General features: G+C 38.0%; 4 protein-coding genes across 5 annotated transcripts in view; 2 read left to right on the forward strand and 2 right to left on the reverse strand.

The window, feature by feature from the left end:
• Window positions 1-13730, reverse strand: part of Dsd (attractin-like protein dsd) — a 36414-nt gene extending 22684 nt beyond the window's left edge. For both annotated transcript variants that reach the window (XM_071771895.1, XM_071771894.1), the window contains exon 1: window positions 11774-13730. In XM_071771895.1, coding sequence (XP_071627996.1) covers window positions 11774-12672 — 899 coding nt within the window. In that variant the 5' untranslated portion in view covers window positions 12673-13730. The remainder of the gene's footprint in view (window positions 1-11773) is intronic.
• Window positions 13731-13980: 250 nt separating this feature from the next.
• Blp (mitochondrial import inner membrane translocase subunit Tim16) lies at window positions 13981-14747 on the forward strand. Its single transcript, XM_071771898.1, has one exon. The coding sequence runs from the start codon at window positions 14237-14239 to the stop codon at window positions 14660-14662; it is 426 nt and encodes a 141-aa protein (XP_071627999.1). The 5' UTR covers window positions 13981-14236; the 3' UTR covers window positions 14663-14747.
• Window positions 14748-14998: 251 nt separating this feature from the next.
• Window positions 14999-18610, reverse strand: Exd2 (Exonuclease 3'-5' domain-containing 2). The gene is made up of 7 exons (XM_071771896.1): window positions 17742-18610; window positions 17023-17164; window positions 16637-16936; window positions 16425-16549; window positions 15926-16338; window positions 15385-15755; window positions 14999-15309 (listed from the first exon to the last, which is right to left on the reverse strand). Exons 1-7 carry the CDS (start codon window positions 18020-18022, stop codon window positions 15109-15111), a joined length of 1833 nt encoding a protein of 610 aa, XP_071627997.1. The 5' UTR covers window positions 18023-18610; the 3' UTR covers window positions 14999-15108.
• Window positions 18611-19073: 463 nt separating this feature from the next.
• Window positions 19074-22538, forward strand: LOC139809185 (uncharacterized). The gene is made up of 5 exons (XM_071771897.1): window positions 19074-19318; window positions 19395-19546; window positions 20496-20617; window positions 20722-21467; window positions 21708-22538. Exons 1-5 carry the CDS (start codon window positions 19224-19226, stop codon window positions 22111-22113), a joined length of 1521 nt encoding a protein of 506 aa, XP_071627998.1. The 5' UTR covers window positions 19074-19223; the 3' UTR covers window positions 22114-22538.
• Window positions 22539-23469: the final 931 nt, after the last annotated feature.

The following is a 23469-nucleotide window of genomic DNA, read 5'->3' on the forward strand; positions in this document are numbered from 1 at the left end:
CCGCGTGAAAGATTTCCTTTTTCGCTCTCGAATGAGCAGACCACTGCGGGGAAAAGGATAGCATTTTCTACTTAAGATTAGGATGTTCGTCGTCATCAGAAATTGAAACCGCAGCTCGTGCGATATCCTTCGTTGATTCTTCCGCGATTCTTAATATTATCCGCGAACAAGCGGAACGGGATGATCGCGGCATAACGTTCTTTTTCGCGTATCTCAGCATCGGAAACTGAACTTGCCGAGATCAGATTTCGATTTCAATCCTCGCTTCGACACTCGCATCGAGCTGGTTTATGCCGTATTGCACCCGCGAGCGAAATAAACGGCGTGGCGTGTAAAATTGAGAATTCCACGCAAAAGTGTTCCCTTCCCGAGAAGTAATAAAAGTTGCTCTGCGTCAACGGAATGTGCGGCTCATTTAATTGTCGCGTATATTGCGAGGCCGATATCGAGGTATTTCGATTCCTATAGCAAATTTCAGCAACAGGATGCAATATTGACATCGCGCGATCACGCATATAGCTGAAAAGCATATTCAGAATAACGCGATGATTATTTTGGAATTGTTAACATCCCATTTTCAGATTTTCCATAATATATATAAATTTATACTTTACATGTATTAGTATTCCATTTTTACATATGTTAACATTCCATTTTCAGAATTTCGATTATAATTGCAACTCGAACATGACTATAATAGGAATATAATTGGAATTTATGTAGATTATATACATATATTGCGAGACCGATATTACATCAAAGTATTTGTCGCCTAGCAATTTAAGTAACAAACGTATATAGTATAGTAATATTGACGTCGCGGTCATATCGCTGAAAAACAAATTCGGAACAACAGTAATTATGGTAACGTTAAAAAAAATATCCCATTTTCAGAGAATTTCAATTATATGTAACTTATATTTATATTGTACATATGTCAGCATTCCATTTTTTATATATTCTTTTATATCTTCAAAATTTTGATTACATTATATATATAAAGGGTACAGGGGAAAAATGATCAGTGTCTACCCGGAGTAATGTTGGACTCTGATGATTCTTCCCTACAACGAAGATGGTTTCTCCAGCACGGTACATCTTTCGGCCTTATTTCCAATTATAACTGTTCTTGATCGAAACAGATAAGAATTATGAAAATTCTTTGAAAATGCCACAAGATAGCATGATCAGATCAATTTCGACAAAAAATTGACTTTGATCCTATTTTTTCCTCTGTATCTTTCATATAACTTATGGATATAACTTAGATATGAATCGCGTTATCTTGATCCATTGCGTTTTTTTACAGCAGATATATCAAAGCAAGAAATAGAATCTTGGAAATACCTAAAAGTATCATATTTTTCTGATATTTCCTCTTTTTCTTAAGAAGGCGATTGTAGGTCAGGGTAAATGTAAAAAATAATCTTTATATAATGTTCAACAAACTAATCTCGTTTTTGTCTCTTTCATTAATGTTCATCAGAACTCGAGCCAGAGTCGGCAAACGACGCGAAAAGTCGTTTGAAGGATTTCGCCCGCTTGCATTTGAACAAAAAAGAAATAATCTTCCACTTAAACGGGGAGCACTCTGGTTAACGCGAGTCGGTTCGTTGCACGAACAAACGTAACGGATTTGTCGATAAATGTATTGACACACGCTTCAAATGCATCAATAAACGCATTGAAATGCAACTACGTAACTTTTCCGCGTGGATCGGCTGCATTCTATACGGGGAGGAAAAAAAGGGAATATGAGTGACAATGCTCGCGGCGATAATTAAATTTAGCAACGTCGCGGCTACGCGGAGAATAACGAACCTGCGTTTCTCGATAGAAAAAGAATCGCCGTTCTATTTTTATGCCAATCTCCGCGAAAAAGCTAATGTTTTTGTTTTAGCGCGGAAATTTCCGCCGAAAAATGGATCAAAGATGAAAAATCTAAATGCGGAATTTACTGGACATGCTATATGAATTAAAGCAAATAAAGAAAAATTTTTAAATTTGAAATGTACGATAAAAAATAAAGGCTAGCTTCTGTTATGTTTTATGTAACATGATTTGTTTTATCTTATAGTAACGATTTTTCATCTGTGAGAGATACAGTTCCTCACTTAGCAATATCTAAGAGAAAATTCTGAAATCTCACGCTACCTAGCTGTAGGGCTCGTTTCGGGGCTTGATCGATCTCATTATATGGACGGACGTGGAGTATCCAGGACGGATCAGTGGACAAAAGGCTCGCATCAGGATCAGGTGAGAGAAGACTTTATGGCCGAGGTGACATTTAGAACGCTTTCCAATTTCGCCGGAGTCTATCCGCCTCGTGAGAGACGTAACAGTTTTGCGAACATGACCATGAACGGCAAAATCGACAAAACCCGGAATCGCAAACGCAATTAACCATTCACATCCAATGGACTCCAGCTCCATCAGATTTTTATCAATCCGATATACGTGTCTATATATTTTATTGATAAAACTGCAGATTCTGAAGAATCTGCTGTCTTCTAAACGAGACGGCCGACATGCGCGACTAGTTCTAAGATACGTCAATACGTTATGCAAGTTGACGCGTCACGTATGTCTCATCGTAGAATTTAATGACTCGGCACGTACAGTATAATCACCTGTACTTTCTCAACACATTCCTGTCATCTCCACAGACATCCGGTGCATTTCAACATTATCAATTCATGTAAATTTTCGAAAAAAAAAACTCTGTTTGGACATGCATTATATTTCAACGTATTTATTGCTTTACAGCGAACTGTGTCGGTGAGATGTTCTTTATATAAAGACTCGCTTTGTGTCTACCGATTATATAGCGAGTAGAATGACATTGAACGAAAGTAAAAATGGTAAAATACATAGATAGTGCGAATGATAAATTTAAAATTAACGTTACATGTGTTTACCGTATTTTTACAAAGTGTTCGATTGCAATTATGTTACAATCCTCATCAAGATATATCTGTTATAGAACGTTACCTTTTTTCATGATAAATCGGAAAAACGTGCATTGTGTATTATAATGTAGGTACCGTTATCCATCTTTATATTGATTCAAACTTCACTTGTTTTATCTTTTTGAATCTATCTCACGCCTACACGCACACGCACACATAAAATATTTGATAACACTGTAACTATAATTTTATTTATCAAGGTATCTTTGTTAGATAAGATATCTTAATCTCATGCAAACCTGTACAAAATATTAAACAGTTAAAAATAAAATCAATGTCAAGTTTATCTGTTCCTAAAATAAAATATATCTTTGATAAATTTCAACAATCTACATACATTATTAGGTAATAATCCGTGTGTTATACTATTATATTAATTAACGGTATATATTATACCTACAAGAGAAAACAGCAATAGAATAACTACTAGTTTTCTCAAATGTTAGAGAAAAGATAAAAAAAACTGATCAACAAAGAAGCAATAATAGTTTTTCATTTATATGCAATTATAAGTTATAATATACTAATAAATTGATTTTTCGGGATAGACAGAATTTGCTTCTTCAATTAATTTCAAGCGGGCTTTAACAAAATGACAATTTAAAGTTTAGCAATAATAAATCAATATTGAAAATTGGAAATATAGTTGATATAATACAAATATATCGCAAAAAACCAATTTTATCATGATTCTCTGCATTTATCCGTTATTAAGGATTCATATACATGTATTGGATTTAACAAATAGCCAATCAAAAATGGCCAACGGCGGAACAACGTTTAAATATTAACTCCAACGTCACTCTCTGTCGGTATGCAAACATGAATGATAAGTTCCATGAGTCGTTATATAGGTATTATTACAGAAAAAGATTAAGCCGCGTGACGAATCGTATACCGAATCGTGTCGCGCATAACAGGACGAGACATGCAAAGCGTGACATATCAATTTCTTTCGAGGCGCTAATTTTGGAGCGAGGCATTTTATAAATAGGAGGTGCAGTAAAAAAAATTGAATATTCTTTGATTCGGCCAAGTCCTGCGATTTTTCTCGAAATCAACCTCCATCATACGCAATTTGCCACTTTTATTTTAAGCATTTTCTAGACTTAGTACTTTCCGAGATACTAATCGCGCTTGAAGCATGTCTAAGCCCGCTATACATGCATCGCTACTATATTTGTACATAAGCCGTTGCACGTGCTCGGACAAGGCCCGTAGAGAAGATAGCGCATGAGTGGGTAGAGTTATGCATAATGTAACACGTGGTATGAAACAAAACGCCTCCTCCGCGATAACAAAATCGATGCACGGAGGATAAGACTGGAAATTGAGAGAGATAGAACAGGCAAACAAGCTGCAAGAGCAAGACTGCAAAATTCTATCTAACGACGAAAGTACGGAAATACGAGAGACATTCGCGTAGCATCAACAACAAATAATCTTATTATAAAGAAAATTTATAATGAGATCTCGTCGCAGTCATAACATTACTGAGTAAAAAAATATTCCTATATATTGTAGTATAGTAATGAAGATGAAAAATGAATTTAATAATGTAATAAGAAGTAACAACGAACGGCATGCAATATACAAGTGTATTCATTAGTTGATAGAATTTTTTAATGCAGACTAATGAAGATGTCAGATTATACCTATACGTATATAAAAGAGAAAGTAAAAGAGGCACAAATAGTCTGAACACATAGGCCCACCATATTCTGAACGCAGTTTTATCGATAAATGCGCATTTATTTCTGAGATGCTATAGTATGTGTAACATAAACTATATAGCATCTGAAAAATAAATACCCGCATTTTTATTGACACAAAAGTGCCCCATATAAGGTCGCCGGAGGTTACAATACAACCAACACTTGGCCAATGCTACGGCATTCGATTATCGGCCAAGGTTTTGTCAGCCAATGCTGGGCCAACACTGGCTGTCTACCTAAAACCTGATCTATAAAGAATAATCCGGCGTTACGATAAAGCCAACACTTGGCCAGTGTTGGCAGCCGCACATCGCCCGACATTTTGTCAGACAGTACTGGGCCATCACTGGCAAGTGACTGGTGCATAACCTATAAGAATAATCCGGCGTTACGACGAAAACCAACGCTTGGCCAGTGGTTGGCACCCGCACATCGGCCAATATTCTGTCAGACAGTACTGAACCATCACTGGCAAATGACTATGCAAATGTCGAATCATCCGATAGATGGCATTTGATAGGATCCGTTTCTCCTATTTAAAATTCGACCAACGATGCTATAAGAACGATGTATAAATGACAGAACTGCACAACTTATACAGTTGTATCGTGGAGTCCACTTTTATAATAAATGTGACACACTTTTGAATTGATGTTAACGTTAATGTAACCTTATTTTTGAAGACTGATAATAATTAAATAAACAAAAACACATATATATATATATAACGCATATATTTTATAACAAAACTCGTTTCTTATTAATTATCAACCAGTCTGAATCTGGCAACCAGTACTGGCGCAGTACTGGGCCGATAGTAATACCTATACTGGGGCAGTACCAATAGACAGCGGCTGGGCCAGTACTGTCGGTCAGTATTGGGCCAAAGTTATCATCCGGCGCTGCGGCAGTACCGCGCCAGTAATGTTGCCAGTACAGCGCCAGTACCTAAACTACCACAACCCAGTACTGGCCCAATACTGGGCCGATTGTAAAACCCTGTATGGGGCGTTGGGGAATACGGGCCATCATAGAAACGTACTTTTACCAATTATAATTTATCGCAGTAAAATTCAATAAATAGTAATATTTGTGTTTTTATAAAAATCGAAAATTATATTTGTCGAAAATTTTATAAATATGTCACTTAAAATTGGAGTGTATTCCTTTCGTCGACTATAAAGTTTCGATGTTATTTCAGGTAATTTAAAAAGAAATGGGACAACTTGTCAAAATCGGCAAAATCCGACAGGAAGATTCTGCATATCTTACAAGAATTTGTCTTGAAAGGCAAAAAATTTGAAACTGGCTTTGATATTCTATGCACGTCGCCAAATTTCCGTATTTCGCGTACGGCTGAAAACGCGGCTGCCAGGCGAGATGAGAATCAAGAAGAGACACGAAATTAATGTTCGACGATTCAAAGCGGGTTGAAACGATTCGGGCCACCGTTCGTTCACGGTGGGTATGCATGACTCTAATTAAATTCGCAGCGTAATGCGATATTACTAATGAATAATTTCGCGATATTATCGTGTCGGTACACGACCACGACATAGTTATTTCGAAAATCACAAGCGAGATGGAAGAGTTTTAGGATTACACGATATACGTCTCGCGGAAGGTTAACTGCATGTAATAGAGATAGGAAGTTTGTTTGTTAACATGTTCGTCGACGATAGCTAGCACCGAGCGTGTATTGCTTGAAAACTGACTTTTTATTTTTTTGTTTTCACATTGTAAACGTAAAGTTATAAAACAAAATCATGGCAATTCGCGATAAATATAGATTTGTCGAAGGAATTGTCGAAAGACGAAATATCCCGATATCTTCCTTTTAAATTATCAAATAAGATGGAACCGTCCGAAGAGATATATTGATTCGAAGATAATTTGCAATAATTATCTTAATAGCTTCTAAATCATTGACGCGATGCTGTGAAACGAACGCCGCCGCTCGCTCGTGTGCTCATCGCGCCGAAAGGAAATCAAATTAAGCGTAATCACCGAATATAATTTACAGTCTGTGCGACGGAATTGTAAAGGTTGAGGCGTGACGGAAAATCACCGTGTAATTATTATCGCGTAGCTTTTATCGGACAATTAATCCGCGAATAATAGTTGCGCACTGCGAGCGCTGCGCTCGAATAAAAAAATCACAATTTTTCTCACGAAGCAATTATAGAAATGATCGTAAATCACTACGTCTATCATTATATGTACAATCTCAATCCTTTAGAATGTACTGAGAATATATAGAATCCCAGATCAATCGTGCTTCTTTTGTTTGCACATTCGTTTATCGATCTGTAGTCTATAATTGGTGAATATATAAATGGGCGTTCGAAGTTACGCGTTAATTACAATTCGCCATTTTTATTCGAAGCTAAACTGTTTTCCCGCGACGTTATAACGTGGTAACGAGTTAACTACACGTTTGAAAAAACCGCATGTTCATTGTAAATATTATATGTAAATGTTATACTTATTATCTCGAATTAAATCGTCTGTAAAATGCGAGTTTTATTTGTAATTAATTGATCAGGATTCTCTGTCAGGGATTTATACTTTTGAACTTTTCAACTTAAAAGAAGATGGGAAAAGAACACTCCAATTGCAATCGTTTCTAAAACACCCTAATTTATAACATTCTTTCGCGCGTTTTTAAGACCATAGTTATAGCCACATAAATAACCGGCGGATATTAATGCGGTTCGTTTGTCTGAAGTCACCCGCGTGGCGATTCGATCTTCCGGATTTTTTTACTGTCGCCAAAACTTTAACGTGCGGCGATATCAAAATTATATTGTACCTATAACGCGTTTACATAAAGCGAAATAAAAGAAGATGACGATGCCTTGCGATCCTATTCTCACGTTCGCGATGTCTATTAATCATTGTCACCGACACCGCAACGCTCCGAACTGACATTAAGCTTCTCGCAGACGGGCAGAAAATCTCACGCGAAAGTCCGACACCGTCTTATTCGCGTGCAAGTGACTGCGCGGTTCTCTTCAACGAGAACTTTCCCGGTAAATATCGTGAAACTCGAAAGTCGATATTCACCTAACCGACAAACCGGTGAGAGGACCAGAGGGTTCGTCTTATCCGTAGTTTGGAGTAGAACTCCTGCCGCAATTTTCGCGACACATATGAGACGAAACCTGGTATTGAAGTCAGAATCGAAATACTCCGACTTATAGCAACGTATAAAAAAAAAAAGAAAACAAGACGATGATATCTCGAGTCGTCGCTTCTAAAGTCAAAATAATCCGAGATGTTTCTGTTTAAGTATTAAGCAATTAAAGTTTCAGCGTTTTAATTCATATGCTAATTCGTGGCTATTTATAGTAATCTTGGAAATCAAAAGATTCAACATGGGCATAGGCTTATTATTCAACGTGTTATTAAATAACATTACAAACGCTAAAAGATATGACCAAATTCAATCTTTAGCATTTCTGCCCTTAGTTTTTTTTTCTTTTTTTATTGTGGCCTTGCTAGCTTAATATTAAGGTAGCAGCGCCAGTTTTTTTTTTCCGAAATGACACGGAATAAAAAATTCCTATTAATAGTTTGTATACAAATTAGTACAAAGTAGATACTAAATAACCTGATAGGTCCAGTTTGATTTTGCTGATTTCGTCCTGCTGGCTTAATAAAGGTGAAAATATGTCCAGAAATCGGATATCGCGAAGCATGCGAGCACCCAAAATAAATATTCGAGACTGGACTGTTGACGGAACATTCGTGTGATTCGTTGAATCATCCTTAAGTATCAGATAAAGATCTAAAAAAAGGGCTGAGAAATAATTACGGAATGAATCCGCCTGATATATCTGCATATTCCCGATGGAACATTTAAAATTCCCGATTCCCGAATTTAAAATTTCCCGATGGAATATTCATTACGTATCTAAGAATATCCACGAATATATTCGCAGGATACTTCCGATCGCTCCGAGTACACTCACGATACGAATACCGTGACGATCGGGCGAAATGTTATACCTCTGACATTTTCCACGAGAAACTCCGACCGAGCATTCGGCGACTACTCTGAAACGGAAGTCGAGGCGCGTCGATCACGTAAGTGTAAAATTTACCCAATGCAGAATGGAAATATTTTACCTGCAGATTTCTATATGTCAATTTCTCATAATTATACGGCGCGGAAGCGCTTCGAATGCAAATGTGACCGAAACGTCTATTTTAAACGCGTTTAAAGAGAACGAGCGTCAATTTCAAGGCAGGGATTCCCATATTGAATCGACGCGCCTGTTAAGGTTGTAAATTTTGCCGAAGCGCGAACTCGACTGAACGCTGGATCGCGCTATCAATTTAGGAATAAAGTGAAACGATATATCTTTTCGCATATTACGAGAGAGACGAGTGATTCTTCCTTCTCGCCCCGCGTTTTTTCGCGATAATATTGGCACTGGTATTTCTGATTGATACACACTGTTAAATTTACAGTGTCGAATTATACTTAATTTGAGTCATTTTTAATCATTTCTATACTGAGAAAAAAAATATTTTATTCCAAAAAAATATTTATTAGGTGGCTCCTAATAGCATATTTATTTTTTACACATATTTATTTAGAATTAGATATTTTTATTTAATTAAAATAAGAATATCTAATTCTATAAATAAATATGTGTAAAAAGTAAGTAAATATGCTATTAAGAGCCACCTAATAAATATTTTTTTGGATTAAAATATTTTTTTTCTCAGTGTAGGTCACCACTGCTCCTATTCAATATGTCGTTAATTTAATTAAACCAATAAAGTTAAAATAATACTGATTTAAATAGGATGGTTATTAGCATCAAAGTTAAATCGATAACTATTTAAACTGAAGAAAGAGGATTTTAAATGTTCCAATGGAAGCTGTGTTTCAAATCCGGCAAAGAATCGGTGCGCAGTTTACTATGTTGGAAATATCTGTATATATAAATACACATATAAAATAGAAATATTATTACATTGTTAAATTCGTAGTGTCAAATTATACTCAATTTGAGTCATTTTTAACTATTCTTAGCTGTAGGTCGCCACTGCTCCTACTCAATACGTCGTTAATTTAACTACCCTAATACAGTTAAAAAAAATAATACTATTTTAAGTTAAAAATAATAAATTTCAACACACAAGGTAGTTAAAAATATCAAAATGCTGTTTAACTCAAGGTATCGGTTTAAATTTTATCTTTTAACAGTGTAGGCTACCAAGATCCAACTCTGAGACTAGAAATGGCATTCTCTTCTGAATTGATTGTATGTCATAACGGTCTTGTTACTTTAAATATTAACACTGCGCGGACACCGTGTTTTTGGAGCACTCACCCGGACGCCCTGGGACTTTTCAAGTCCAAAAGAGTCTTTGAAAGGGTTTCTGTGTTACACAAAAATCTATAAAAATTCATGTATCACCTTTGAGATTTCAGAAAGTGATTTCTATACTTACGTTAGGTTGGAACTGTTGCAACTTTTTTCCCTCCGTTCCCGTGGGAATCATAAATAAGAAATCGTGTGCTTCAAAAGGCCCACGGTGTCCACGCAGTGTTAAAAAACAATACTACTTTGCGTTAAAAAAAAAAAAATCTCGACACACACGGTAGTTAAAAATAACAAAATGTTATCTAAATCAAGGTACTGATTTAAATTTCATCCTTTAACAGTGCATCCAAATCGAAAGATCCCCGAACGATAAGCGGGTCGTGCCCTTTCGTACGCGAGCGGACGGGATAATTTTTGTTTTCCGAGTATCGGGCAAAGTTTCACGACGCGGCGTAATCGGCATCCTTGACAGAGAGCACTTTCCCCGACGCGTCGTCGGCAGCGAGAGCTCAACGCCGGCGACGATCAAATCGATCGGTCTGTCGGCCGGCCAACACGGGAATCTAATCTCAGATCCTCCTACGAAGAGGCTGTCGGACCTGCCTCTCGGCGGCGTTCGGTCAGTGTCACCGACGATCTGCTCCGGTATAATTCGACGAGTACCTTCTATCTGATCAATTAGAGAGAAAAACGTCATTTACTCAGTAAACTGCGCGCCGATATTTTGTCGGTCTTTGACAGCTCCCAGCTGGAACAGTAAATCCACATACCTAAATCGCTAATCGATTTAAATTTCGATTCTAATAAGCATCCTTATTAAAACACTGTAGAGAAAAAAAAGGAAGAAAAATCGCTGCTTTCTCCTCGTAACAGTCCAAACAAATAAAACAATAATAACAAGTAGTCGTTCGACTACACGGAGAAAATTTTATAGTAAATATTACTATGGTGTCGCACTAGCTGCGGACCATCAAGGAATTTTAAGTTAAATTACTATGTTTATGGTAAAAATTACGTTATTTAATCGTTTTTAAAACAATAATTATAGTATTTTAACTTGAAATTCCTCGATGGTCCGCAGCTAGTGCGACACCATAGTAATATTTACTATAAAATTTTCTCCGTGTAGTCGAATAGAAATTCGATTGAACTTGAAGCGGGAGAGACGAGCGAGAAGAAGGCGGTCGAGCGGCGTGGCCAGCGGGAGGTCGGGAGCGAGTTTTTGAGTTCTCTCGTGAAGAAGAGAGGCGACCGAAAGCAAGTATGCACGCATGCAGGCGTTTATTTACGTCGGTCGCGCGCGAGAGGGGCGGACGGGACCCTCCGTCGCGTCGCCCGCTCATCCGGAACGCACGATCGAAGCCGATGAGGACGACCTAGAAAGCGGCGGCATCCCGTTGCACTTGACACGACGCGACACCGCGCCGTGCGTGTGTGCGTACACTGCGTACGTCCGCGCGAGAAATATACAAGAGCTCTCGCACGAGTATCAAGTTGCATCTCCCGTATGCATGCGTACTTTTCGAACACTCTCCGGGAGGACGATACGCGCGCGTTGCGTTGCTCCGTTTCGCGCTCCAAGGAGCGCGGCGCGTCGCTAGACCGAACGGAGCGTAATTAAAGAAAAATAGAAGAGGGGAAAATAGAAGGATGAAAAGGGAGTAAAGAAGGATGTTTCGGAGAAACCCCCGGCGCGGCGGTTCCCCGTTCCCCGAATTGACGACCGTGACGGACGAACGTGTCTTACCTGACCTTCCCGCCGCAGAATTGACAGAGCGCGCCCTGCCAGCCCTCGCGGCACACGCAGGTGCCGTTGACACAGTCGCCGTTTTCACAGGTGTTGGGGTCGCAGCCCGCGTCCAGCGTCGGCGACGACGAGGAGGCGGAGGTGGCGGCGCTTACGTGGACCACCCAGCAGACGAGCGCCGCCCACAGTAGGAACGGCGCCCACGGCACGGCCGTCGCGGTCGCGTTGCCGCCGCTGCCATGGCCGCACCGACACCGCCACCGCCGATCGCGATCCTGACCGCGCCATGCGGCGCCGCTACCGCTGCCGCCACCGCCGCCATCGTCACCGTCGCCGTCGCTGTCGTCACCGTTGCGACGACGTTTCCGACGGTACTTGGACTTATATAGAAACAAAAACATCTGCACGATCTCTGCCATTTTGGTAGGCTTCCATGTCAGGGACAATGGCCGACGGCGACGCGCCGACGAGGGACGCGCATACGGGACGACGACGACGACGAAGTACCGACGGGCAAGAGACACCGGGACCAAGGCTTGTCCCTCGTCCCGTACTTGTTCTCGCGCGACTCGAGTCTCGAGACTCGACTCGACTCGACTCGGCTCGGCTCGACTCGACTCGACTCGCCCTACGGCGAACTCGCGCGACGGCGACTCGCTACCACTCGCTATCGCTACTGCTCGCGCCGCGCTGCTCCGTTGCACGCCGTGGTCGCCGACGCGCCGCACCGCGCACCGCGACCACACGCTGCTCGAGAATCGAGGGGGAGCGCGGCGCGGCCACCGCCGCGCCACGCTGCACCACGCGGTGCGCGCTACACTTTCTCGACAATCTCGACGGGTCGACGGGACTTTCCTTTCTCGAGAGGGACCGCCACCATCCGACGTCCGACTTGCCATTTCGCGCGAACACGAGGAACAACATATTCACAATCCGAAATTATTTAATATATGAAATTCATTAACATATATGTAATTTATTAACACAGAATAGACGAACAGAGGAATAGTGCTAAGGAACAGTGATTTTATTCTATTTCTGTATGCCATATGCACAATGAATATGTTAATATATTAAACTGTTCCCTATTCTCTGTTCCCTGTTCCCTATTTCTTTCATTGTGTGCAGTCCCTTTTATTTTTTATTGATATCCTGCTATATATTTTCTGTACTTGAAGTGAGAATAAATATATACATCCATATCTAAAAAGGGTATAATTAAAGAGAAAATAAGAAAAAAGATATATATGGTACGAAAAGTTCACCTGCAAAGATGAACTTTTGATACGATATATCGCACTCATTAAAATTAGCGGTTAATATATGTATAGTTAACGGAAAAAAAATGTATATACAGGGGATGGCTCATTTTAATTTATAATCCACTCAAATATCTCAAAACCCATAAGTTTTAGAACAAAAATTGTTTGTTTCGGAGGGGGAAAAAAGATAGGAATATTATATTATTAGTTAGACCTTGGAGGGCGTCATTCCATAACATTTTTGTTCAAAAAGTTTCCTTCTAAAAATGTCGAGCCACCGGAGGCCTGTATAATTATATATAAAATATGTCCGTATGTTTTCATTCTCTTGTATAATCTGTTCAATGTAAAGAAAATAATAAGATCGAATTAAAAAATTATTAGAAAAATAACTTTTATATTCTTTTACAAAAAGTAAAATTAATTGCAGCGATTAAATTATACGATATTCTATATAAATATTATACATATATATAAAATTTTAAAATTTAATAATTTAATAAAACATGTTTAAAATAAATAGAAAATAATTTATAAGAGAATTTTCATGATTGTACCACGTTCATGATTGTTCAATCTTTTATCCACTTATCCTTTAATTGCAGAGTTATATGCAAATAAGAAAATTTGAGCGATGAGACTTTTGAATAATGCATGCGAAAAGAATGAAGACCGCAAACGAAATAAATAGATAAAATCAGAATAAAATTTACTATAATTTTATTATAAAGAAGTTAAACTTAAAGAAGAACAATATTGTATATTTTGACGAAAGCTAATAATAAAAGTTATGAAACACTCTAAATAAGTCACGGAAGCAGAGAGTGATCCCTGATGTTCGCTCATCCCACCCGACCCACCCACCCGCAGGTTCCACAAGCGAATTCACGGAATTCACCCCACTTGCGACTTGCGACATGCTTCCACATGTTTCGTAAAGCGCCGGCGCCGCCGCGCCGTCGGCCGTCGAGCGCCATGCGTAACAACTAGGTTAGGTTCCTCATGGTATGCGAGACGTCGTGTTGATAAATGCGCGGACAAAGATACAGATTTACGCCGGCGAACGTAAGGAACCTTCTGGAGCAGTGACCGGTCAGACACGAGCAGAAAATAATCCGTAATACCAGCGTGACATCCTGACAGCCGTCCGCGCAGTTGGCGCGACGAGGTGCCGAACGGGGTGCCGCGGTGAGGTTAGGCCATGGCGAAGTACCTGATACAGATCATCGTGATGGGCACGCAGGTCGTCGGCAAGGCGTTCGCGCGCGCGTTGCGCCAGGAGATCGCGGCGAGCCAGGAGGCGGCGCGGCGGGCGGGCGGCGGCAGGCAAGGAGCGCAACACGTCGCCGCCAACACCAGGACCGGTCTCACCCTGGAGGAGGCCCTTCGCATCCTGAACGCGGAGCGTCCCGATCAGACGGAGTTGATCGAGCGAAATTACAAGTACCTCATGGAGGCTAATGACAGGGTGAAGGGCGGCTCGTTCTACCTGCAGTCCAAGATCGTTCGTGCCAAGGAACGTATCGACGAGGAGCTGAAAAATCAAGGGACGACGACACCCCCGCCGCCACCTCCACCGTCGCAGGAAGGCTCGACGAGCAGTCAGGAAGCTTCCAAGCAGCCATGAGATTCGCCCCTAGTCTAAATTTACCTACTCTAATTCTAGACAACTGTACATAACGTCATAATAAAATACTAGATTCTGATATCAATTATAGAATGGTTTCAAAGTATAACATTTTTTTGTCCAATATACATAAAAACTTGTAAATATGTAATATGATCTATGAGAAAATCTGAGTTTAAAATGTATATTTTGAGCATACACTGTTGACTTTTGTGAGAATAGAATATAGTTTCCATATATTTTTAGGAATATACTGTTGCATCATTGCATACTGTTGGGTTTTTATACTGTTGCATCATTCTATATTGAGTACGACGGTGAATAAAAGTAGAAATATTTTCATATATATGTATATATATTCAGGAGATATATTGGTTAATATAACAGTCTTTCGAAGTTCTCGCTCTTATACGAGACTTTTCAGTTATAATATTCAAATTCTAGCGCTACTGTTTTAATCCAGCTGCCTTCGCATCGTCCTCATCGATTCTATTTTGTGCTTGGCGTATAATTAATCGCTCTTGATTGTGGCGTACAGACCATAAACTTGGCAGATGCTTCGGTTTCATCGTGAAAAGAAAATGTTCTCTCCACATACGTTCCAACTCGACGAGTCCACTTTCTTGCTTTTGAAAAAATTGCACAACCTGTCGAATAAAGATCGAAAAACAAAGTAGTATAAAGATTTCACAGATTTGTCTTGATGCTATCAAAACGAGTACCTTTAAGCCATGCGGCTGATACTTGTTAGGTATCGGTTTTTGGATCAGTGCGTTCTTCAGCTGCTCGTTCAGGGCATTGAGCAGATCCGGCGTAATTCTCTGCTGTCCCGTATGTTCCAGTATGTAATTTTCATACTCTTCGCGTTGCCGCTGAGGCATCGTGAATTTTTCCCTCAACGCTTTGACAGCCGAATGCAACTTTCGACGGTTTTGCAAGTAGTTGTCTCGTACGTGTGTTATCGGCCCAATTAGTGGTGCGTCACACATGTCTGCTAACTTTCTTCTGAGCTGCAGATCATGGTTATTGCTAATTTCGTGACAGGCAGGACATAATAGTAATACATCATGTGATTGATGTGCCTTCATTACCACTGAAAAGAATAAACACATTTCAGATTATAAATGTAGACATGGGGAGAACTATATATTCTTTTACATGTATTATCTTGCAATGTTGTAATTCGTTAATCAATGCAAGTATTATACTTTTGCTATGTTTATTACATAATGAATAAATTTTTTTTATTATAAAAATGCTTACGTGGAAAGTACTTCCGATATTCTCGCGGCACAACATTTTTCCTAATAAATTTCTCAGTGCATCCACAGACTACACATTGATTAAGTTTCACCTGTGTATAATATTGTCCAACCTCTCCCAATGCTCGGCCGGATGGCTCAAAGTTTAACCTCACTGTATATGGATCTGTCTCCACAAGTTTTCCTAAATTTTTCGTAATATACCACTCCGCCTTCTTGCGATCGCATGTACACAATATATCTCCATCAGGCGCTTGTAAATAACAATTATGATATAACGGCTTGATTCTAGTAGGTATCGCATTTTTACGATCGTTAATAGTGTTTTTATCTACTACTACTGATTTACTCTTGGCATTTAAAACATTATTACTAGTAATACTGTCCGCACTTGGTGATCGCTGAACCTTAAACCTTAAACAGACATATATTTATGTGTAATTTTTTCTCTTACATACATATATGTGAAATTCTAAACTGTAATTTATAAATTTTTATACCTCGTATCGACTGTTTTAGCAGGTACACCATGAATCCGCACACTTATATCACTACTAAATATATTATATAAGTAAATTCCTACTCTCTGCCATAATGAATATTTCTTTTTCTCTTTTTGCCTTATCTGCAAATCAAATCCAGGTATTGAGAAGCGCAACTTAAAATTATTTACAATTCGCGTATAAAAGGGACGTACAAAAAAATTTCTTACCTTATGATAAATGATAACAGATGCAAGCGCATCACAAGCAGCATACGCAACTTGTTCGTCGGTTAAGGTGCTAGCATCCCAGTCACCACACCTGATTTCTATCATTTTGTCCATCTCAATGTTAAGATATTCTAAACTCATGGCAGCTAAGCTTTTCCGGCTCGGTAGATCGAGACTTTCAGCTAAGGTTCTTAAATCAAGAGTTCCATTAACTCTACATCCATAATCCTTAACAATTTTCTGTCCGTCTTCGAATGAAGAGATCCCCACTTTAAGAATGTGCTTACTAGCTAATAATTCCTAGAACGCATAAATGTAACGTCATTAAAATTCAATATTATTGCACAGCTGCGGATAATCTGATTATGAACTATTTGAAACGTTACCTTAAGTTTAGGCGGAATGTATCCAATCTTTCCGATGCGAAACAAAGCAACTACTCCATTGAAAGTAGCCAGTTGTAACAGAGAGACGGGTCCCTCTTTGACCCATTCGCAATCAAAACCCAAGACACCATCAGACAGATCACTATCAAAGAAGCATATAGAACAAATTAATAACTTTGTTGAATAAGAAATCACAAATAACGTTCCTACTTCTTCTAGAAAGTATATTTCATAAAGCAAATTTGAGAAACAATCAATGTATAGAAGCAGAGGGAGTGTAAATTTCTGTTACAAGGGGAAACTGAGAAAGAAATTTATCTTATCCCTTCTAATTAACTGTAACAAGATTTATTTTATCGTGGGAAGAAAATTCCGTTATAAGATAGGTAATTAAGACATAGATTCAGGCATATTTTCTTTCATATTATAACGATCGCTAATTTTGCCAGCCACTGTAATAGGTATTAGGAGATCTAGATCTTTCTCGGAGAATCCCAAGGACACCTTTATACATCGTCTTTCAAATACAATGATAATCGCCTTGGTATTCGGTATGTAGTCTCTCCAGAGAAAAAAAATGTAAACAGTAAGGAAAGTCACAAGAGACGACAATGTATGTCCGTTGTGATGCCTCAGGGTTCATAAGATGTTGACGTGCTACATAAACACTTATAAACACTTCAAACCGTTAATAACCGATAAAATTTCGCTGCGCTTACCAACGAATACGCTGTATGGCGTAATCGCATTTTTCCGGAGAGTCCGCCAGAATAATCTTGTCTAATACAATTTTGATCTCCTTGTTGTCGTTAGCATCCTCATTATTATTATCATCGGTATCTTGCTTATCGCGCTTGGCCTTATTGCTGCCATCCCGATTTTTGATATTCTTATACAGATGCTTGACGCTGCGAAGCACGTTGTCGCGATACTTCGATGCCAGAAAAACGAGTCCCACGGTCACGCAAACGAGAAACATGTTGTTACGTGCGGGAACCATTAATCCAAGGAGGGGGGGAGGAACGCTTTGGAGACGCGCAAAAAATTCGATTAAAAAAAATCAACGTTATATATGTACAATTCCTTCGTTACACGATATACATATATAGATATATACACGCGCGCGCGAGTTACTCCAATTTCGCGTTATACAATTCTCAAATAAATGTCGATCGCTCCGGACGAGCGATCGAACTATATATATCCGCACCGATTGTAACGATTTTTCAGGCAACTCGCGGCACTCGGCACATCGATCGCGATCACAGTGATAAACTCTCTCTCTATCTCTCTTTCTCTCAGATTCGTCTCGAAGGCATTTATATAAAATTAACGTAACCGGGCAAGAAGCGCGGAATCATTCGACTATATAGATAAATCTACGATTATCTGAAGTCGCGGTCGCTCCTGCTCGAAACTGCTCCGTATAAAACAATCATCTCGGTGACCAGCTCCGATCCCATTAAAATTTTCGACGCGAACGAGGTTCAAGGGACCCCGTAGCTAAAAGAATGACCGGCGCACGCGGCTACGGGTATCGCGCACGACTAACCGCCTCCCGCTCGGCCACAGTGTGGCTCGGCTACGTTTATCTACCCGGTAGATTCTGCCGGTGCGATATCACGAACACGAATCACCGGTATTTGTTCATATGGTGGTACGACGATGACTTCTTTCGATTTCTCCCTTTCTCTCGATTCTGGAGGATCGATTTCTGCAATCGAGAATAATCGTAAGTTCGCATCCGCGGTGGAAAAGTGTCAGAATTTTTCAAATTATTAATCAGAATTTCTATAAAAACTTTCTCAGAATGTATTCAAAATTTTTCAGATTTTTTAAATATAAATTAAAAGATTTTCTAGAAAAACTGACAAAATAATAATAAAATATTTTACATTTTTCCCGGCTAATTAACACCATTAGGCTGCGCGTCTGTTTCACTTCGAGTGCAACTAGGTGCAGATGCGAGGAAGAGAGCTCTCCGCGATTTCCCGCGTTGCGCTCTGTATTTCCGGCTGATATTCTCGTACGGTTTCCCATCTACCATCATCTACGTTGCTCCGGTTGCTCGTGAACCTTGTTTCCGCGCGTCAACGTCAATTTCGGCGCTACTCCAATTTCGCTTTTTAGGTTATGAGCAGTATTTGTGTATGATCCCGAAGGTAAAGAGATAACTTCCGTGAGATCCTCGTCGTGGGATAATGATAACCTGCGTGATCAACAGCTGTTCCTCCACTGAACGTACGAGGATAGACGGCAACACGATCACATTCTTCCCCTTTCCGGAGGACAATCTGTGAGTGATTCCTCTACCATTGACATTGACGATCAACGCAATTGGCAACAGCTAATGTTTCTCTGTTGAATGTTAGGAGAAAGAATCAGTGGCTACGTAACTGCGACTTAGCGTCCAGTAACAAGGAACCGTTGCACATTTGCGAGCTTCACTTTGAGAGGGTTCACTTCACCGAGTCCAAAGATTTGAAGCCTAGCGCCGTTCCCACTCTGTTCGGTAGAATAAAAGGTTTGTGAGCCTAGCTCGAATGTATACATCTCTCTCTATGGAAGTATTGATAATTATTACCCTGGTGGAAAAATCTTAGAACTTTTCATATTATTAATCAGAATTTCTATAAAAATTTTCTCAGAATGTTCAGATTTTTCGTACAAATTTGACCGTTTTTCAGAAAAACTTAAACAGAAAAAGAATAAAATATTTTTTTGCCAATATTTGCAGAAATCTGAAATATGAGAAAATATGTGCAATTTATCAGAAATTTGTATATATACGGATACTGAAATATTCCAAAAATCTTTATCCAATTATTTCTGAAAGTATCTGAGACAGTATACAGGGTGAATTTTAATGGATGTCCCATTCACAATTGTCATCTGCCAATTTGTCTCAATTTTCTTTCTATATATATAAAAAAATTTTCCATTTTGTAACGAAGACGTAAAGTTTAACAATTATTCTATATAAGTGAAGTGCTCTTTATCAAAAAAAGGATGCTCGATGAAGTATTGATGGTAAAAGGATGGGACATCCATTAAAATTCACCCTGTATATATTTTTTCAGAATTTTTCATAAGTCTCAATTCTTATAAAATTTATGAGAAAATATGAAAAAATTTTTTACCAGAGTATTCAGACGTTTAACAACCTGCTTATAGAAAATGTTATACTTACAAATATACCCCCCCCCCCACACACACACACACACACACACACACACAATTTTTTTTGTTAATAGTATACATTTTTCTCTATTAGTTTTTCAAGTAATGATTTAACAGTAAAAATACTTGCAATGGTTTATAGACGTAGCTTACAATTTTTTATTTTAAAGTTATATATCAAACTTTCTATTTCGAAAAGGAAAGCAAACAAAGCTTTCTTTATTCTTATAATAAGATTTTTTTAATTTATTGTATAACCTTATAATAATAATTATATATGTATCTCTTTGCAGACGCACCGAAAGAACAGAAAGCAGAGAATGTATCACAGGCAACACCACCAAAACAGAGAAAGTTAGATGAACATTCGCATGCTTTAGTGACACCACCGCAGAGTCCATCCATGCAGGATAATGTTAGCTTATTTTTTACATTTAACGGCAGTAATATATATTTATATATAACGTTAATAAGTCATTGATATGTATTTACATTCATGTTTCTATTGTTATATTGCAGATTGAGGATTTATTTAGTGGAAATAAAGCAGATATGTCAATAGATCATGTAATAGCTATAAATGGTTCTGCCAAATCGACATCCATAACAAGGAATTCTAGTGTAAAAACATATCGTTTGATAATACAGATTGATAAAATACGAAGTAAACCAGGCCCGAAGTGTAAAAAGGTACCGCCTTCGGTCAAATTTGATAATGAAACGATGAAAGAGACAAAGGTGAGTGAAAGCAGAACGGAAAGAAAACTTCGGCCGTTACAGATTAGACAGCCCTGTGCTATGGGTAGTTGCAAGCTGAAAAGATGCCTATATAAATCAGCACTAGCATTTCAATGTGATGTGTGTGGTAAATGCTATTCAACCAAGAAAGAGGATGCCAAGAGCTACTCTTGCACTAAGTGTTCCGCGACTTTCCCTAATCCGCAGTCATTATATTTACATATCAGAAAACATTTTATGTGCGATATCTGCCTAACAGAATGTAGCTCTCAAATGGCGTATGACAAACATATAAGATTGCACGTCAGTACCGATCCGAAATGTCCATACAAATGTCACCAGTGTCTTAAGACATTTGAGGTGAAAGATGGTGTTAAGCAGCATTGCCTACTAGAGCATCCTAAAATAACTTTACAAAACACTGTCCTTCAGGTTTCTCCACCTTCTGTAACTGCAATAGTCCCTCAAAAAAGTGATTATTTCTGTATCAACTGCAATATTAGTTTCACAAGCGATCAAGCTTACAGGTGAGCTTATCATTTTCACAGAAAGAATATAATTAGTCTTTAAGAAAATTTTGTTGTAAATATTATATATTGTATAAAGCATAATTATGAGCATGCAAAATGTGCTTATATAGTACAAAGTAAATAATAATTATTTAATAACTAACAGTCTAATAATAAATAACACTTAAGATTTTATTTTACGAAATATTGATGTATTACATATGTGTTTCTTTATACATTTTTGTGCTAATATTACAGGAATCACATAAATTCTCATGGAAAGAAAGAGGGCTTTACGTGTAACATTGCAAGCGAGGGTAACAACATAATACCTGTACCAAATCCTTTAACCGGGAGTCAAATAGGTTTTCTTCAAGCGGTGAAGTTTAGTTGTCGAGTGTGCTCTAAAGAATTTGACAACGTTGGGGAAGTTGACTTGCACACAAGGACTCACTTGGAGGTACCTGAGGAAGATCTCAAATGTAATATATGTAAGAAGCTTTTCAAGAGCAGCGCAGCGTTCCAGGAACATTTAAAACATCACTTGTCGCTCGCACATCCCTGCCCAATTTGCTCGAAAGCCTTTATCAATAAAACTACTTTAAACATACACTTAAAGACGCATCCTGTGTCGTCAAAGACGCATCCTGTGTCGTCGCAGTAATACGATTTCATTTTGACACTTCATCATGGATATTTTTCGTAAACGTATTCTTGACAAGGCTATTACATATAAAATACAATGTTTGAAGAACTATTTTTGTTTGAAAAACAATGTTTAAAAAGTAATGTTCTATTATTAAGGATTATTATCAACGACTATTATCAACCAGTGTGTCACTTATGTGTGATACTTACATTGAACTTTAGTAGCCATGCAACATTACGAAAATTTAAACATTTAATGTTTGCTCGTTAACATTAAATCAATAATTAAATCCAAACAGGATTCTGCATGTTAAAATCATTTTTATTAACTGATATACAACATGGCCTATTTTAAAATAATAATTGACATATGTGAATAAGTTTTAAGAAATTTAGTTTTATATAGATTATGTATTCAGTGAATAAATTTCCTTGATAGAATTGTCTTTATCTTTTTTTACATAACTATACGTTTGAAATATGATTTAACTATGCCACTAGAAAGAGAATATGTAAAGCACATATTTCTGTAAATATCAAAGTTATATTAGATAAATAAATTTTTTTTACAATTTCTCTAATAGTCATTGGTATTTTTTAATGTGTGTATATTGTATACATTCTATATAAAATAAAATTTAAAAGCATACATAGTGTATATGTGTATTAATCTATTCAAGAAATAAATAAGTATTATATAACTATATGTTTGTACTTATTGATATTTCCGAACGTAATTATCAAGAAACACGGTAGTATCTCCAGCCAAGTACACGCACCGTGACTCTTTTACGCGACGCGACGAGCAAGAATTTTTGTTACTTGTCGAAAGTTATTTTATTAATTTTTTATATGTTATACGTTTATATTTATTTTTTTATAGGTACTAATTTTTTAAAGAATAGTTTAATTTTTATATTGTAGACGTTTCTAGCAGTTTATTAAACTTTTTCTGATTAAACCTTTTTTTTATGAACAAAAAAGAATCAATTTTTGCTACTTCAGTTTTCAAAATAATAAAGAGCCAAGATGATAATATGAAAATAAATAATGAAAGAATCAAGAAGTATTGTGTCAGTGTAATTTTGGTTTATAAATTATAAATCTTAAAGCACGTGCGCGGTGCGCGGTGTGTCGTATAAGGAAAATTATGAAATTTAATTCACGGTAATGCGATAATTCTTTAATTTTAATACAGCATTTTTCGATTTTTCTTTTTGACAGACGAACCAATCTTTTTCTAAAACAATAGAAAGTTATAAGCGTTCCAAAAGCGATTTCTAATTATTCGCATTAGCGACCGTGTGTTGAATTATTCGCCTATTTTTCGTAGGATATCAGTTGGAATGACAAGAGTGACGAGAGTGATAGA

The sequence above is a fragment of the Temnothorax longispinosus genome, chromosome 2 (assembly GCF_030848805.1).
Source record: "Temnothorax longispinosus isolate EJ_2023e chromosome 2, Tlon_JGU_v1, whole genome shotgun sequence".
NCBI lineage: Eukaryota > Metazoa > Arthropoda > Insecta > Hymenoptera > Formicidae > Temnothorax > Temnothorax longispinosus.

Bases quoted from the DNA above. Each gene is read 5' to 3' on its own strand.
- Exd2 (XM_071771896.1), bottom strand. From the start codon at position 18,022: ATGGTTCCCGCACGTAACAACATGTTTCTCGTTTGCGTGACCGTGGGA. The intron at 15,756-15,925 runs GTAAGCATTTTT...TATTCTTTTCAG, and splicing joins ATATCGGAAGTACTTTCCAC to TGGTAATGAAGGCACATCAA. The intron at 15,310-15,384 runs GTACTCGTTTTG...TTTATTCGACAG, and splicing joins ATCAGCCGCATGGCTTAAAG to GTTGTGCAATTTTTTCAAAA.
- Blp (XM_071771898.1), top strand. From the start codon at position 14,237: ATGGCGAAGTACCTGATACAGATCATCGTGATGGGCACGCAGGTCGTC.
- LOC139809185 (XM_071771897.1), top strand. From the start codon at position 19,224: ATGATAACCTGCGTGATCAACAGCTGTTCCTCCACTGAACGTACGAGG. The intron at 20,618-20,721 runs GTTAGCTTATTT...GTTATATTGCAG, and splicing joins GTCCATCCATGCAGGATAAT to ATTGAGGATTTATTTAGTGG. The intron at 21,468-21,707 runs GTGAGCTTATCA...CTAATATTACAG, and splicing joins ACAAGCGATCAAGCTTACAG to GAATCACATAAATTCTCATG.